Source organism: Nipponia nippon, unplaced genomic scaffold, assembly GCF_047370975.1.
Source record: "Nipponia nippon isolate SJK-2023a ecotype South Korea unplaced genomic scaffold, ASM4737097v1 scaffold_2, whole genome shotgun sequence".
NCBI classification, from domain to species: Eukaryota; Metazoa; Chordata; class Aves; order Pelecaniformes; family Threskiornithidae; genus Nipponia; species Nipponia nippon.
In genome coordinates this window covers 58,483,274-58,502,466 of record NW_028262336.1, presented here as the reverse complement: position 1 = coordinate 58,502,466, position 19,193 = coordinate 58,483,274, and the positions used below count along the sequence as shown (strand labels likewise).

Genomic DNA, 19,193 nt, shown 5'->3' with positions numbered 1-19,193 from the left:
TGTAAAAAGAGAGTCTCCATCTTCTTTGTAGCTCCCCTTTAAGTACTGGTACATGGTGATGAGATCACCTCTAAGCCTCCTTTTCTCAAGGCTGAAAAAAAACCAGTTCTCTCAGCCTATCCTCATACGGCAGGCTTCTCAGACCCTTGATCATCTTGATGGCCCTTCTCTGGACCCCCTCCAGCCTGTCCACATCTTTTTTGTATAACAGGGACCAGAAGTGTATACAGTATTCCAGGTGTGGCCTGACAAGTGCTGAGTAGAGAGGGATAATGACTTCTTTATCTCTGCTTGTGATGCCCTTTTTGATGCAACCCAGCATCCTATTGGCCTTCTTGACCGCAGCAACACACTATTCACTCATGTGAGCTTCCTGTCCACCAGGACCCCCAGGTCCCTTTCCCCGGAGCTGCTCTCTAGCCAGGTGGTTCCCAGTCTGTGCTGCACTCCTGGATTCTGTTTTCCCAGGTGCAAGACCTTACACTTGTCCTTGTTATACTTCATAAGGTTCTTGTTAGCCTGCTCTTCCAGCCTATCCAGATCTTCCTGCAGGGTGGCTCTCCCTTCCAGAGTGTCTACTTCCCCACTCAATTTGGCGTCATCTGCGAACTTCATCAGGCTACACTTGATCCCATTATCCAGATCACTTATGAAGATATTGAATGGCGTTGGGCCCAATATCAATCCCTGGGGGACCCCACTTGTGACGGGTTGCCAGTTTGAAAAAGAGCCATTTGCCACCACCCTTTGGGTGCAGCCCGTCAGCCAATTCCTCACCTACTGAACAGACCACTTGTCCAGGCCATAATGCATCAGATTCTCCAGGAGGAGGCTGTGGGGCACTGTATCGAAGGCCTTGGAGAAGTCCAAGTAGACAATGTCAACTGTTTCTAACAACTGAAGATCCTGCTCCTGACAACGTTTCTAATACTGAAGCTCCTGCTACCTCACTTTGCATACTGTTGTCCAGTAAGGAGCTTTCAAACAGTAATAATTTTAAATAACTGTTTAGACCAATGATCTAAAGGTTAAAGTGTTCTCATGCATTATGTATCCCTGCATCATTTGATCTCCCAGACAGTCCTTTTTGATTTATCACACAGCATCTTTGGTATGGAATTTGCTCAAAGAATATAAATGTCACAAAACGGTATTTATACACAAACTTCTAAGGTCCTGCTTACACCTATCTACCTGGAAATTTTGAAGCCAGGTTAATTCAAAGCTGTCCTTGGCTGATATTAAAATTCTGTTGAAACAGACAGTTCGAGAGCACTGTGAATTTCAATAACAGATGCAAAGCTCACTTTACCATACGAGCCTCCCCAAAGTGAGAGACTTTTAACAATTTCATCTGGCAAAGTTTATTGCGTTTGAAACCACACAACAAACTGAATTTTCTTAGCATGAGATAAAATGAGCTAAGGGTATGGAATCTAGATATTCTCTTTGTAAATAATGGGTGCTGCGTTTTATTCATATATATGCATATCTGTATATTCTGACTTGTAAATGTATAGGAATACAAAACTGTATTGTCTGGTGCGCCTTCTTTCTCTTTGCTCTCTGTATGTATCCCCATAAAACTCATTTTAATATTCTAAAACTTGTGCCTATGTGTCAAATGTAAAATTGATACAGTGGGTAGAATTTTTATTATTTCAAAAACTCCTTGCTTGTTTTTGGTGTGAGCTGGGATCCAAGTTCAAGACTCAGCTTAAATGAAGAATGATGCTTTTCTATTGGATTTCATATTATAAAAATATTTTGCATAAATAATAGAAGTAAAAACATGTTTGTTTGACCTTTGGATGTTTCTATCTATGTGCTCAGCAATCTTATCTCATGCCCTTGCCATAATTTGAAATGTGACATATAATCCAGAAACTATGATGGCTTGTGATAATGCTAAACTTTCCATTCCCCAAGGTTTTATATTCTGGTAGCAAAATGTGATTTGTTGTCAAAGAAACTGAGGATAGACACTATTAATATCTTAAAACCAAAATAAATCTTACACCATTGCTGTGTCTATAAATTTAGTAGAACCTACTTTGTTTCAATCAGCTAAAATTAGTCCAGAGCTACCCAAAACTCACAGATTCTTTATCAGTGAGGCATTTACAACATGATTTACTGGGCTGATTTTGCTTAGTTCTCACCTAGGTTTTCACAGTCTCAAGCATGATTCGGGTAGGCATTTCACATTCAGGCTTAAGGCACAGATATAGGACTCAGGCTGAGCTGGGGACTTCTGTGCTTAAGTACAGAGGCTAATGGTAATTTTTCTTTCACTTCTCTGCCTTCTGGTCCATAGTCACTTTGGCAGCTGGTTGTCATTACAGATACCTGCACAGTATTTCTTGTCACAATTTATACATCCATTTCAGTAAAAATAGAGGAAAAATAGTACATTGTCAATACAGCATTCAGTAGAAAAATTGCAGAGCTTTGCAAAAAATGTTTTTGAGCATTGCAAGCTTTTTTTTCCTTTTACTTGTTTTTTGCCTTTTAATAAAAAAATTGCACTAAAGTAATCTGAGATCCTATCACAGGATGAGTGGGAAACAAAAATTTGTCCTTGAGTCCAGGTAAAAAGGACACTGTATATTGTGCTGGAAGAAGACTACGGGTTTTGAGGAATTTTTTAAAGGTAGTAAAATACCTGAGAACAGGTGCATGTACATGTGGCTCTGAAAAGGACAGATTTGTGTTAGAAATCTAAATGCGGGTTAGAAACTCTTAAAGAACTAATTCCATATTGTAGACTATGTCATAGTCTGGATGCAGTTCTTCTGAAGTTAGTGACTCCCAAGGCCTCAGTCATGGTCATACAGAAAGACTAATTAACCTATAGTTAGTAAGGGCTAAACCAAGGTTAGTGAGTCAACACCTTTTGCAGTTGGACATCTTTGCAGCTGACTACTGTGATGAATGGCTAAGCATGGGGTTTGTCTCTGGAGCTTTTTCAAAGCATCTGCTAGCTACAGAACTGCTGTTGAAGAGTCTGGAGAGGTTACTGGATCATGCCAGACACATGCTTCTATTGGGATGTGGCAGAGCTGACAGGAAACAGAAGTATTTTCCCCATAGCTGTTAGATGTCCAAGGTACACACAAAGTCCACATTTCCCACTTCCTATCAGCATTACTTTAATCTTCATTATTGGGTTGTGTTTTTTCAGCAACTTTTTTTTCTTTTTTTTTTTTTTTTTGTTTCTGGCTAGTGGATATTTAAGAAATACAATTAGTATTAGTATTCATTGCAGAAGAAGGTCGAGGCCCAGGCTATAATCTGCCTTCTGGGTCTTCCACGGACTTTCTGACAGTTTGAATGGGGAGGGTTATTCCTGTGACTCACTGCAGTTTCTATCAAACGCTACAAATCAGAGGTGGGCATTCCTTCATAAACAGAAAGTAGTCAAAAGTAATCCACAGATACTTCTTTCTCTCCAGAGTGCCATTTGTGGGAAGTAATTTTACTATAAGGCGTAATTTTACTATAAGGCATAATTTCAGTCATCCCCTGCCATTTCAAACACTGTGTACCATTGCAAAATATCACTGTAACTATAAAAAGAAAGATTACCTTATGGTTATCTTGTTTTTAGAGCAGGTTCTCTCTTGAGGCTTATTTGAGTGAGAGCTTTATTTTTCTTCCCAAGCCATTGAGGAGTTTTATTTTTTCTTTCAGAAGGCTTGCAGTTCATAACAAATGATTAAAAGCATCAGTCCAAAGTGGGAATGAAAAGACTTCTGTTCCTCAGGAATAAAAAGAAATTATATGAATTACTAGCAGCCAAATAACTGACACCCCACAGATTTTGTTCTAGGACTGGTTTTATTGTTTCAGGATATTTCACACTAAGTAACTCCCATTATATTCATTATTACTAAATCAATCTAAGATATGATGCTTTGTATGAATTAAAAAGGCTGCTTCCATTAAGGTTACATCTGAAGTTTGTATGAGAGTCTGTTTTCCCTTACTCAGAAGGAAAATAGCAGTGGAGGACGCCCAAGGGAGCAGTGGTGTGAAAACATATTTTCAAAATTCATGGTCAGAACTTTGCAGCAAAATTTCTTTTCTTCCCCCGCCCCCCGCCTTTTTGTCTTTTTTGAGCACAAGATTTTTCATGAGAGCAGTACTGCTGTGTAAAAGACCATGTTTCCTTCACTGTTTTCTAGGTTTCTTATTATTTATTTTTCTAGGTTTAGTATCTTTTCTGCTTCATACTTTTCTTCAAAAATTTCTTCATTGTCTCCTCCCTCACTCCGATCTCCAACCTAACTGGGACCAGAAAAAGGAAGAGATGAGGAAAAGCATATTGAGAGGCATGGGAATGTCACTTTTGCAAAGCTGAATATGAAGAGCTGAGGAAATCTTTGTTACAAAATACTACTGGCTCTGCTGATGTTATTTTTCACTATTTTTTATACTACCAAATGAAATTAATGAATTATTTGGGTACACTTTGACTTTCTGTTTTGTATGTTTGTTTCCAAAGATTCTTCTGCGACATGGAGAAATGATGTTGCATACAATTAAATCAAGTTTCTCTCTGCAGGCATCACCACAGTATTAACCATGACAACTTTGAGTACCATCGCGAGAAAGTCATTACCCCGTGTCTCCTATGTTACCGCTATGGATTTGTTTGTGACTGTATGCTTTCTATTTGTCTTTGCTGCTCTGATGGAGTATGCAACTCTCAACTACTACTCAAGTTGCAGGAAACCAAACTGTACTAAGAAGAAAAAGTCGGTAAGATGGGAGTATTTAATTTCTTTTCTAGCATGTGCCTGGCTCAGAGAGCAGAGAATCATTCACTAACAGCCTGTAATCCCATGATACTCTGCTCCTCTGAGCTCTTCCCAGTTTGTGGTGTGATCTGCCCTGAAAGCTGATGCAAAATAGTTATCCCTCAGTAACAGCAGAAGCAGTTATGTGCCTGTTGAGTGAGGTGTGCTCCTAACAGAAGCAGCCTGCTGACCATGAAGCAGCAAGCCTTTCTATGTCTTTCATCCTCCAGTTACTGTGCTGGTAGTCATAAAGGACTCCCACTGAAACAGATTGCATAGATTGTTATACAAATGTATGGACATCGATGTTTATTCAAAGGCATCTGCTATTTTATGGCTTAACAGGTCTAGAAATATTTATGAACTTTACAAACAGGGTTTCAATGTCTCCACTGGGAACCAGCACTTGGTTTTAGCTCTATGCACAAAGGGGCTTTTTCCTAAGTACAAAAACAGAGGAGGTCACTTAGAAAGGTTTTATACATGGCTGCATTTTTGGCCAAAAAGACAATTCCAGAAGTAACACTCAGACACACACAAAAGCTGTTTACTTAGAATCAATTAAAACAGTCATGCAGGAAGAATTGCCTGGTGTACTTTATAATTGTCTATAAGAATGAGAGGGGACAGTATAATGGAGAAAAAAATCTCAGTGTAAACAAAGGGAAGGAGAAGTGGGTTGTTCACTCAAGAGCAGTGGAAAATTTTATGTGTTTAAGATCGATAGTTGGAGATGTTGGATGCCATTTTGTGCAATGGAGGAAGTAAGGACATTTGAAATCAGAAATACAAAGCCAAATAAGAAAAATGTGAAGGAGAAAATTGAAGAGAGAGAAGGCTAAATTCAGGGAATAATAGGTCACAAGGTAAAAAGGGATTGAATGAAGAACTGTAGAAAATGATTGAATGAAGAAATAATCAAGGAAAAGCTGAAACGAGTATGGAATTAGAGAAAACCTAGAAAGCCATAGACTTAGTCAATGAAAACTCCATTAAACCTCTAATAGCTTTTTGTAAAAATGCATTGCACACAAAAGGCAAAAGAGTGTTACCAAAAGAAATGTATGAGACAATCAAAATGAACTTGCTAATGATCAAACTAAAATTGCCATCCTATAGAAAGACTGAATGAAGAAGTCATGAGTATCTTTGTGAGTAGGATATATTTCCAGACATGTGTATGAATATAAGGGAAGGCATGCAACATTGATGAGATTTAAGTTAACACAAGAACAAATGCTCGCTTAGCTATTATTTGCTAAAAAAATAAATGTAATGGGTTGAATAAAGATTTACAGTGGATGGAAACTAGGTGTGCATTCTGCTGAGGTTTAATGCAGTTTTAAAGTGTACAGAACATTATGCTGAATATCTAGAATACTCAGCATAAAGTGTTTTACAGAAAAATGCATTTAAAGGTTGGTTTAAGAAATGCTATTGAACATTAGATGCATATGAAGCAATAAGTATGTTTTCTTCTGGATAATTCTTTTGTTATCTTTATTTAAGCTACCTGATGTCAGTTTTGGTCATGTGATGGTAAGTAAACTATTTTATTCAGTGAGAGCAATGGAGGCGTGAATGTATGGTTGACATTTACTTGCAATAATTCTCAAGAAAGCTGTAATGCTATGTTATGCTTTACCCTGACTTCACTATAAATATTGTTTTGCTTTTTTGTTAAAAGGTCAGTTTGGTTTTGGCTGTGGCAGAGGAACATAGATGCCTCTTTCTATAAGGACTTATCAAATGATTTGGGAGGGAGAAGGGTCAAGTGTAGAATATTGTGTGTTATTTTTACCTCAGAAATTTTGTGTGTCTTCTTTCTATAATACTGCCGTTTCTCATTACATTTTATAAAAAAGTAATAATCACAAGTTATGTCATAAACTTATACGGAGTTTTAACTGAGTTTCATAGAAAATAATTCATTTATGCATATCTGTAAAATCTTTAGCAAGCTTTCAGGTGGATTTTCAAACAATTCAGGCACACAAGTTTAACACAACTCGTTGTACTATATCTACAAATGGAATAAATTATATTCCCCAAACCTCTAGATAACTATTTATATATGTACAGTGGTAATAAAGTTGAAACTGAGCACAAAATTGTATCTCTAAATTGTATGAAATCTGAAACTGGAATGCGTACTATAATATATATAAATATAAAGCATGCAGAGGGCCAGCTAATCAGCTGGTTGGATGGCCTGCTTCCCAGCTACCAGATCCAAATAAGAACAGGGACAGAACTAAACCATTGCTTTTACATTTCTTGGTTTGGATATGCTGAAGTTTATAATTTACAACTGCTAGCTCCATGTTACTAGCTTACCTTTTACAAATAATGTTATACACTTCCTTTTTTTTTTTTTTAACATGAGTTTTCTGAGCTCATATGGCATTGAAAGTCTGCTCATTTTTTAACATGAGTTTTCTGAGCTCATATGGCATTGAAAGTCTGCTCATTGACAATGAATGGTTTACAGCAAGCATTGCATTTATGCACTCGCTACTGCTGTCACTCCTCGGACAGACTTTTCTGAAAGATGAAGTTAACAAGGCACAATGAATGGGTAACGGCACTTTCCTTTTTCCAATTAAAAAAAAAAAGGAAAAAGGTACACAATTAAAATGACAATAGGGTTTAACACTCATAGTCTTTGTCTAGATCTAGTCAGTCTGATCATCTGCTTAGAAAGTATCTGCAGCCTTTTCAAGTTTTTACTCAGTCTTTTCTTTTTTAATTATAAGACAGATATGGAGCAGGGCCTTGTTCTATACATAAACAACTCCCATGTTCAAATTGTAGCATAAACTCAACAAAATAAGCAGTGTCTCTGACTCTCAAGATATCATTTTGTCTTTTCCAGCCTTGTAGTGATGCCACCTAAAAGGTGAATTTTATTAATCTTAGTAAATCCATGTTGAGGTGATCCCACCCTTTGTTTTTCCTCCTAGAGAACACACTTATACCTTGTCTGAAATAATTTTATTAAACGTGTTTAACACTGCATCTGAACTGCCTTGTCCAAGGCACCTGTGAAGTGCCTTGCCTTGCCAGAGCTCTCAGGTGGTACTGGGCTGGCGCCCACTGTGTGTGCACCCCTCTCCTCCCAACACCAGCTCAGCAGGACGCACAGGACACAGTGGGTACCATCCACCTTTATATGGTATCTAGTCACTTCAGGACCCCTCCTAGCTAACAGAGACTAAAGCAACCAGATTAATCTCTCTGTATTATCAGGGCATTTCTTTTATCTTCTGTCCTGAGCAGATAGTTGATACAACAAAACAACAAGAAAAAAAATTCAGGCTATTGATGCATGAGAAAGTTTCCTTTGCAGAACCAGGGCACTTATTTCTGTTCACGTACCAAAATCATCTGGAGAGATCTAAATCAGCTTTTTTTCTTCTTAACATAAATATTGTAGCCAGGCATAGGAATTTTTCATAAAAGTCTGCAAGAAATGAACAATATGTGATACGGTGGTATAGCAGAATTCCATGTATACTTTAGTCATAGCTTTTTTTCTCTCCAAAGTGCTACAGTCAAGAAATGATTGTTTGTACAATAATCTTAGACCTTTTCCATGTGGCAGCACATTGTAAAGCTCTGATGCCAGCCACCTGAAACTTTACAAATGAGAGAGAAGACCATGCAAGCATAACTTGTGTCATCTAATCTCAGAGATAAAGTCATTCACAACAAATAGACTTGCAATAATCTGCTTCTAAACTGCAATCTGTTTACAGTCCACAGCACAATGCACCTGAGAGACTTTAGCCATCTACTTATGATGAGATGAATTGTGTCCTAGAAGTAATTGGCTGGATACCATAGGGCACTTGTTCAGATGTAGTTACCTATGTTGGAGATGCCAACATCTGAGCAGAGGGATGCCACATAAAGATCTTAGCTCAGGGACCAGCAATTTAATGAGATGTGTAATATTATGTGCCAAATCAAAGGATTTGTAGAAAGAAAACAAAGTCAATATAAAAAGGAAAATTTCCCATAAGGCACAGCAGTAATATCACTGATCTGTTTCACATACAGAGTGAAAATTTTCAGATACGCCCCAACACCTTCAGCAGGAAATGTCGCATATTTTGTATAGCAAGTGTGGAAGCAGGGGCCCAGAGCACCCACCAGAATACAAGCAGGCATGATGCAGAGGCATGGCTAGCTTGGAAGTACATACCTGGCATCTTCCTGCAGGCAAAGGCAATGCTAAGTGCAATCACAGGGAGAAGAAGGGTCCCTGAGGTGTAGAAACCCGTGCTGACAGGGCTGGAGTCTGCTTTGTTGGGGCAGTGCAGACAGGCAGTGAAGATGATGGGACCTTTCCTAGTGATGCCAGTGGAAGAGGTGACATTTGTGAGGATGGAACGTGTAGCTTAATAAGAGAGGAGACTATCATGAGAAAGAACCTTTCATGAAAATGAAATGGTGTGACGGAAAAGTGTAAATAGGGAGTACATTGAAGGAGAGGTCTGTAGGCGTGAGTGGTACAGTCAGGATATGTGATATCAAAGTGCCCTTTTTCTGAGCATGGTTAGTGTGATAAGCACTAAGGGGACATGCCTAGGGATGGCGTTTTGAAATCCTGTACTGAAATCATCACTATCTGTTGCTGACCATATCTGCTTTTATAAATCATGGTAAAGTTATGAGGCAGTGAATGCAGTTATACGAAGTGGAGATCGTTGTGTAATTAAATGGGGAGGGGGGACGTCTTCTTTATTTTTCAGAGTCCATTCTTAAATGTAGTAGCTGCAAGGGTTTAAAGCAACTTGCAAATAATATTCTGACAGGCAAGTGAACTCCTAAGTGTGAAAAAATTATTACTAGGCAATATATGCTTGAGTTACCCAAGTAGAAAATACACCTAGAATTATTTAACTTGCCACACCACAATCTCTCTATGGAAATTCATCTGAAAAGGCATCTTTTGAGGGAAAGAAAGATGATCCCCAAATCTAGAATTCCTATAGTATTGACCTCTTATTCCTAGCTTCTGTGATTTTTTCCTGTGATTATTAATTGTGATCTGCATCATCCATGGAAGTTTATCAAACTGTTGGTTTCTTTTTCTCTCCTCAGAATTATTCTGTACTTGATATGAGACCACCAACCACAGTCATCACATTGAACAATGCCATGTATTGGCAAGAATTTGAAGATGCGTGCGTCTATGAATGTCTGGATGGGAAGGACTGTCAGAGCTTTTTCTGTTGTTATGAAGAGTGTAAATCAGGCTCATGGAGGAGAGGACGAATTCACATAGACATCTTAGAACTGGACTCTTACTCTAGGGTCTTTTTTCCTACATCCTTCCTGCTGTTTAACCTGGTCTACTGGGTTGGATACCTCTATCTTTAAATGTTGCCTGTAGTGGTGAAGACTGCTGTGTTTTCACAGTGCGGAGGGATGGTGAAAGTGCAGAAAAAGTGAAGGACACGGTCAGTTTCATCTCAAATTATAAAGGCCACATTAATCTTCACCATCACAGAGCCTGATGAAGAATTTTAATATGTAATTGCCTCAAAAAGAAAAACATGGAAGAATTCTCTCCTTACTGCTATTCATTTTAAGGAAAAGATTCTTACAAAATTCAGCTGAATTTGTAGTGTAAGCGATGTTTATGAATAATTATTGTATATTAGAATCTTTACTATTCTCCCTTGGCTTAGAAGCTATACACAATTCAGGCAAAAGTTAAATATATCATTTTTGTTCTTCATTCCTATACTTTTTTCAAAATGCTGCCACATCCCTGAGGCTCCGAGCAACATACACTGGCATTGGCAAATAAGCCAAAGCCAACGAAACCACTCATTTGTATTTGAACTTTTTGAGCGATATCCCATAGGTTTTGGGAAATATGTCATTGGTGATCTGCTTGCTATAGAGAAACCACCAAAAGACAGTAAGAAATGTCTCTGGTGGGATCAAAACATGGACATTATTTTCTGGAAAGGTCTGGGATTCATGGAATTAGCAACTTACCTACACATATTGGTTTTAACTTAAGTTGAAAAGGCAGAGTTATAAGAAAGCTATTATTTTGATATAAATAAAAGACTAGCCTATCTCTGAGGCAGCTGTAGGCATAACTTCTACAGTTTTTCAAGCTTTTAACTATCTATCTTTTTTATGACTGGTTAAACACAGGATGGTCATTGATTTCTAAAGTACTCTACTTGAAGCAGAACAAGATTCCTGCTTGTTTGTGTCATTGTAGCAGATCATAGTTGATAGGCCATGAGTAAAAATCACTATATAATAGCACTAGGAATATGTTACTTTGTTCAGATTGCAATTTACTAAAAAGTGCTCTCATGTATTCTTATTTTTTCTCTCAAAGTTATTTTACAAAATTGAAAAACATGTGTGCCAAAGGACATTTTTTTTTCCTTCCATAAAGTTAAATATTGCAGTCCTTATTCACAGCAGTTGTTCCCTGGGTCTGAGCTGAAGACTAAACACTTTTGACTTGAATAGTGCATTATGGGAACTCAATTGCCACACTTGGATTAAACATGGAATACTTGCCACATGTAGATTCATTTTTTTCCTAAACTACCAAAAATATTTTACCCTAAAAATCTATTTTGTATTTTACAAGCTTTTAACCATTAAATTCTTAAACTACCCATTTTTTCAAAACCTAGTTTTACAGTGTTAAACTAGTTGACGTCTTTTACAGACTGTCTCAATAATTGTTATTAAGCAAACAAAACAGAATCAACACTAAATAGCAATGGCTTTTCACTACCCTTTGGATGACAAATGGTTACAAATGATTAAAGTTAAAACATACCTAAAAACAAAATTCTACTTTTTTTTTTTCTCTTCTGGAGGACCTAATAATTTTTTTATCATCTCAAAAAATGTGTGTCTCTTGCACACAGTATTTGATAAGAAATGAGTAGTAGATGTGACTGAAGAGCAGTTCCTTTTTTCCTCAGACAGAAAATCCTGCAAACAAGCAAGTACTAATGCAATGGTAATTCTAAAGGAAAAGAAATGCTGTCATGTTCTTTGAATCATCACTGTCTGTCATTGCTGTTTCTCTGTGCTTCCAGTGAGTATTTAATTGAAAAAAATTACTAACACAAAAGTTAACTGTAGTTATTCAAAGTACTTTCTCCTGTTTTTCACTTGTCTAAAATATCAGAGACAGAGGTGGGTGTAGGTGGGGGATGGGAATCAGTTCTCTAAGGACTGAAAAAATTCAAATTAGAAGCACAGAGAAGAAATATTTTGGGGCAGGATCAAAACCTTATTTTTAGCAACATCTGCCCAATCTGATGTCTTCTAAACCAATGATAACCTTCTGATTTCAAAATACATGTTGAAGCTTTTGCTAACTCTCAGTAGCAAATTACTGTGTAAAATCTATTACTCTGTAAAACTCGGTGTGTTGCACTTCGAAGAATGGATTTTATTCAAGGATGAGAGTTATATTTTCAGCAGTACAAGAAGGTGATTGAATTGAAGTTGAATATCCTGGTCACTAATTATGAATTAGTCTACTCTAACAGCCACCTTCAGCCATATTTTGCAAAAATACTAGAAATATTACAAGCCTAAATAAAAGGATGGAAACAGTTATCCTTTAGGGGCCTGATCCTGAAAACTCTCTGCACAATCAATTGATTTTGGTGGGAGTATTGAGACAGATGAGGCACAAGAAGGTGTCTTCCACCATTATATCTTGAACAGGTAAAGTGAGGTTTATTTAGCAATTGCACACTTGAGTGAATGTCCTAGGAGTAAGTGTGGAAGTGGAATGTTCCCATTTTAGATGATGAGCATATACTTTTCTTACACTTCTGCTCATGACTGCCCATTGCTGCTAAAAGCATACAACCCCTTCAGATACTTCCTTGGAAGACTGGTTCTGCTAAGTCCATTCATATTGCCTCCGTTTTCTGAGTGCTTTCATAAAGAGAAGTTGGAAGAATATAATTTCCACAATACTAACCAAGAAAGAATCTTCAGACACTACTGGCTTCTGCTCTAATACTGACAGCAGAGGATATATTCTACTGTGTAATATATTCTACTTTGGGGTTATGTGCAAAAAATTCATTTGTATGTAAGGTGAGTGGCCGCAGGCTGCCAGGTTCCAGAATGCATTCCTTTGCTTATTCCTGGTTGTTTAGTTTACTCTCTCTGCTTCACTGCTCTGCGCTTTGGCAGCCACTGAAAAACCATAGAGATCAGGGAAGATAAGCTTCCTAGGCTCTGCATCATTCAAAATGCAATCATTCTAGATACCTAGATGACGTGGTCTGCATATACCTATGTGCCATATCCTTCTGTAGTAGTAAGAATATCCTCATTAACCTCCAGATATTCTTTTACTTCTTTTGCAAATTGAAAAAAATTAACACTTCTCTGTACTGTCCCATGAGAAATGTAAGACTCACCTTTTAATATTTTCAAACATTTTCTTATCAGATAATTTCATATTCAAGACTTACATTTATTCAACTACTTCTTTTTGTTATTTAGTACTTCTTTTTACCCTTCCAAGGAAAGGAAGAGAACGGAGGAAGGCAAAGACAAATGACTAGATAAATGAATGCATTTGGATATGTATGTAAAACTACAAAATCAAGTATCTTCACATTACATTCTTTCCTTTTTGAAGTTACAGAAAAGATTGTGAGGGTTTGTGTAGATACCCAACTTTTCCCAGGAAGATCTAAAGTCAAACCTCTTATTCTCTCCCTTCAATTAAAGCTTGATGGACAGTGTTTTCCTGCATCGAGGGCAACATTTTCAAGGCAATTAAGAATGTATAAGAATACTGTTCTGCTTAACTCAGTCTTCTCAGTTCTTCTGGCCCTGATGCCTAACATACTGACAACTCCTTCTTTTACAGCCATTCTTCCAAGGATAAGTGTATACAAACTTGTAGCCAGTTTATGTTGTCTCCATGTCCAGCAGTAATGTGGAACTGAAGTACACCACATGCCACACAATTTTAATGTAACTTTCTCATCAAGAAGTACGGCTGTAGATTAAAACACCTCAGGCACTTTGATACCATTTCTTCTCTTTCAGATGCTCATTTTCTCCTTCATCAGCTGTCAACTGTATATTGGTATATTGTACATATCAATAACAATGATAAAAATTACAACAGGAAGTATCAAAAAAGCCAGAACTGTCTTCACAGAGACAGCGATGAGTAGTGAAGATAAAAGAGGAGGAAGAAATTATTTTTTTATTGCTGTGCAGTTCTTATCTATCCCCTCCTCTTATTCAATTCTTCCCACCAGCTACCCACAGCTAATTCCAAATCATCCACCTGGCGGTTTGCACATTCGTCAGCTGGAACAGCAGTGACACATGAGCCTTTAGCTGATAGGAAATTATATTTCTGGAACTGGAGGCATCCTGCCAAATAACTCAGATAGATAGCTATCTCAAACACTTTGGCAGCCCTAATGTGTCTCAGAGTCTAGCACCTTATGTTGCTGCATGAATTTGTCACAACTCACCTTACTTGGTTGTTTCATGAAGGGAAGGATGCTTACCTCCTTTTTACACCAAATTTCACCATACATCTAGAAAAATGACTCTACCCTGCCCATGCTCCATGTGACCTAGTGCAAGACAGCTCTGGAAAGACCATAGCTGCTGTACTGCTGACTTTGTGGGAAGGGATACTCAATATTTTACGACAGATTTCATTAGCCTCACAATCTGGAGGGTTGGTGTTACCTTCTAAGCTGTAAAACAAAGTGCCTACTGCAACTTGTAAAGGCTGTCCATAACAGACTGTACTTTTCCCATTGGCTGCTCTTTCTGGGTTTCCATAAAGCACTAAGAAAAGGCAAACCATATCCCATAATCTTAGCTGCCTACACAATTAGATGATTTTTTTCAAGGTATATTCTATTTCTTGCTTACAGTGAAATCTTTGTGCCTCTTACATTAGTGCCTTTAGCATTTCTTGATATTGAAGGATATACTATTCCTGGCCTGAGAATTAGAAAGAGGGACGATGAGCTTGCTGGAGTTCTTCCTGAGCACTGCAGTGTTCTGTATCTCTTGAACCTACACATTGAGCATTTGTCTGATTTTTCTTTATTTTTTAAGCAGTCTGTAGGTTTCTTAAATCCTAAGTAGCAAGAAAACTGCAGTGGGATTTCAGCAGTTTAGCAGGACCCTTCCTTCTTCACTCAGCAACTTCATTCCACCAAGAGATGCAGAGCATAAACACAAGGCTGATGATTACTTCATCCAGGTCACTTCCCAGAAGACTGTTTAAAATAGGCAAAAACCAAACTATGCACTGGGGATGCATTTCCACAGCTGAAAGGTGAGGTTCTTTTTCCTTGAGAGCTTTTTTTTTTTCCCTGAGTTCATTTTAGATCCTCCCTTCCTCTCTCTTTTCACCTATACAATTGGCAAGCACAAAATCAGTTCAACTTACACACTGAAAACTTATGTTGAAGCTTACACTTCCATACTGAAAAAGAAGCATAATGTCATTAGTCTTATACTATATTTACATGCCTACAAGTTCCTTATGGTTCACCACATTCTCTTCTTGAAGGGTTCCAGTATATGTGCAAAAAATGAAGGCCTTCTTTCAAGACTCAGTGGCCTTAATAGTTTTACGCTTGGGATTCATGGTTTGTCTGGAAAACAACAACAACAAAAAAAAAACAGAGAATCTACTTTCCTCATCATTTAGGCCACTGTTTTAGATACTAAAACCAAAACTATGTTCTATATCTAAAGTGAGATGATGTTTTAACAAAAAAAAAAAAAATCATCTCCACTTGAACTGCATTTCTTTGACAAGTTAAACAGTAAATTTTTGTACACTGTAACTGTGGTGGATAACTCAAAGAGATATGCTACCCTATAACCCTGTCTAGGACTAAGTCTGGAATTAAGTATAAATATTGTTCTAATAATCCAATTTACCTAGCAGCTGTTTCTTTGGAAATCCAAATTACTTTGGATTGTGACTGACTTTAAGCACTTGGTTAGTGACCGCTGACATTCCTCAAGGAGATATCCAAGATCTGTGATGATTTATTCCTTTCTACAAACTTCACTTTCTTTTATTTTTTCTTTTTTGTTGTGGATCCTCAAGCCAGTGTCTCTATGCATCTGGAGTCCTCAAGGGTTTTCCTAGAATATATATGAAATTAAACAATAAAATTCATCATGAAGTTCAGTGCCTCAGAGTTGGACACCTGAGAATTCCCTGCTTTCTATCAAAACATGCATTTTGATCTTCTAATCATTTGCTATTTATGAAGGAAAAAGAAAGACAGCAGAAGACATGTGGTTATGTTTATTCATATGTCTGGGGGTAGACTTTCTCAAGGACTGAACCAGGCAAACCAGGTACTCATAGTTATTTGCCTTCTATTCTTTTATCTAGGTAATGAATGGCACTAGCCAGAGGAGTCATAACAGCCTGTTTGGTGTCACGGAAGCACTCACGTAACTCAGCTTTACTTGGAGGCCTAAACCAGCCTGTAGAGCTTCTTATAGGGGAACCCAGGTGCTCCCTTTAGTGTTTAATACCACACTTAATACTCTCCTAATGTCTCTGTACCTTCTTGCAGCCTCTGACAGTGCCTGGGAGAGATGAAGATGTACTGACAAAATATATTATAAAATACAAAGAATGAAATATCCATAATGAAGCTGGTGATGGGTTGTTATTGAGACTGTGTTATGATAACAAGTTTTAAAGAAAAGGCCTCTACGTCTGAGTCAAATACTTCCTCATCAATCAAGACCATTGACCAAAAGAGGGGTTTAAGTTAAAATATTCTTACAAACAAACAGGAAGAGCTTTGGATCATATTCTGGTGGGGTTGACTATCCATTGACTGGCTTCAAAGCTTGTGGAGAGCAGATTTGTAACTTAAGTACCTAAAGTGAGAATTGTGATTTATGTACTTAAAGTGAGGCCTAAAACAGATAAATGCCAAATTTTCTAAATTGCACGTTAATACAAAAATTGATGAAGAGAGCAATATTGACAACATATTTTAAAAAAACTGCTGACGAATATGGAACAGAGCATGCTACAGTCCATTCCATACTTACAGACCACATGGAATCCTTAAAATGTGAGCTGCTGTTGAACTCATGGAAAGCTGTAAAATAATTGCATCTGACAGTATTACACAGGCAAACCAGGGAAGTATGCCACTGCCAGAGTGCTCCAAGGGAAACAAAATTTCAGAATAAGCTTCCACAAAACAGTGCTCCTCTGAACAACAGTGGGAAACCTTGTGCAGAGAGATTACAGTATCAGTCCCCCATATTCACTTTTGTAGTTATTAAGGAGTCCTGTGACTTTACTGTCATCTATGCTCACATGCAATACCAACCATAAATCATGGGCCAACAGGTGGCTGCCACAAGTAGGAACACTAGGCTGGAGGGAATCTGAGCCCAGTCTGTGGCTATCACAGGCAGTCATCAAACACCTCATGTAATCCTGTTTTAAACTCTCAGTACTCTGCTCTCAAAACATTTTTTCCCAACATGACAACATATGGAATTTTTTTAATTTTAAGTGAGTGCAATTTTAGGAATCACGTAAAAACTGCCAACTATGTGCCAAATTGAACTTTCTTATAGAACACAAATAAAATTTTAGATTTCTAATTATCCTTCCTTCCTAAGTTTTTCTTAGGGGTGTGTGATTTCTTTGCTAGCAGTGCAGCTTGTGATGTCATAGTGAAATGAAAGTACAATTATGTGCCCAATGTGCCTTGAATAATACAGGTAGCACTAGTACCAGTATGTCATTCTAAGTTAGATAGCCATCCTAGTGATCCCACAGACTGACCTAATTGGAAAAGTCAAACACCCGTGTGCTTCATCTCCTCAAGTTCTCAAGACAACGACTTTCCCTTATCAACCACATCCATTCCACTTTACTTTGTGTTAAGGAGTAAGGCTGTGCGTCTAGAATATTATTTATATTCGTATTTTGATCCCAACATTTGTATTTCTGGATACAAATAAATACACATTATCAGAAAATGCAAGTATTGTGTGCATATATTGGTAATTGTATTTTCTTATGGAAGTTGAGAGCTTAAAAAAACAGAAAAGACATCTGAAAATCTGCCTAAGAGGCAGAGTGTATTACCTTTCTGATAGGGTGTTCTTGAAAGGAGTTTCAGAAGAGTATTTAAAAATATTTTCAATAGAGAGCATGAGCAGACAGTAAAGCAAAAGATTTAATAGTGAAGTTTATCCATGGGGCTAACATAAAGTGGGAAGAATATCATACAAAATTCAAAGAGAAACCAGAAATAAGCTGTGTCTTTAGCACAAACTACTTGAATGTAAAGACTTCATAATTTAAAAATTGCAATCAAATTTCATTTCAAAACTTTCCCAATCCCAACTTTTTCAGTAAACTGAAAGCTAGTTCTTTGGATCTGCTTACACAATGAAATTTACTTGTGAAACTATACTCTGTATTTTTACGAGTATAATTTCTTTGGCTGTTAAGAGTGTCCTCTTGGTTTATCCTCTTTGAATGCAATTTAATTCCCACTTCTGTACCTTCATGACCACAGAATTGCCAGTCTCGACCCACTCCAACTGTGAAATCCCTACTCCTTTTCAGGATTTCAGATCATAGTAACACTGGAGCTGACAGCTGGGCCACAGATAATGCAGAAACTTCCCAGATTTCTCATGATCCCATGGTTCAATAGGGATTTCCCTATCTGACCTTGTTATATTTATGCTTTCTTTATGTTCCTACCACTAATGCATTTTTTTCCAAAAGATGTTTTATTTCACAAACAACAATTATTCCTAATTCTTCCATAGTCTTTCATTAGGTTTTCACTAAGAAATCTCTTTTCCCTTCAGGAACTCCACAGTTTTCACTTATTAGTTTGATATGCAATTTATGTTTTACCCCCATTTGTGTTTCAATAAAACTACTTGCTAGTACTGACCTTTCTACTCAAAAATAAACATAGATTCTGGACTTCCCTAACAGTGGCTGACACTTGTTATACCAGTGTTTGACACACAGTAACCAAGGAGATGTGGTTATGCCCCACTAAGCAGAATAACAGGTAAGCATAATTGTTGGCATGACTATTTGCCTTCTGCACTTTAGTCCTTAATGCATACCATTGCCACCGTGTGAACACAATGCCAGCTGTACTCCCTTGCAGAGCTTAACCCAGACCGCCACCTATATTCTTGGAACCATTCAGGGGGACCGAACGTGAGTTGAGCACCTCAGCCCTTCCAGAGATTTAAAGTGCTCATCCTGCCAAATTCAGAAGGCTCTGGTACATCTTCCAATTTAATAACTTCCTGGCCAGTGGGCTCAAGTGTGCAATAAAGTAT

The 19,193-nt window shown here is 37.6% G+C and overlaps 1 protein-coding gene across 1 annotated transcript in view; it reads left to right on the top strand.

The window, feature by feature from the left end:
* The window catches only part of GABRG3 (gamma-aminobutyric acid type A receptor subunit gamma3), a 334,473-nt gene extending 316,666 nt beyond the window's left edge, over positions 1 to 17,807 (top strand). The window contains exons 8-10 of the mRNA XM_087758171.1: positions 4,568 to 4,764; positions 6,312 to 6,341; positions 9,912 to 17,807. Coding sequence (XP_087614297.1) covers positions 4,568 to 4,764; positions 6,312 to 6,341; positions 9,912 to 10,190 — 506 coding nt within the window. The 3' untranslated portion in view covers positions 10,191 to 17,807. The remainder of the gene's footprint in view (positions 1 to 4,567; positions 4,765 to 6,311; positions 6,342 to 9,911) is intronic.
* The last annotated feature ends 1,386 nt before the right edge of the window (positions 17,808 to 19,193 follow it).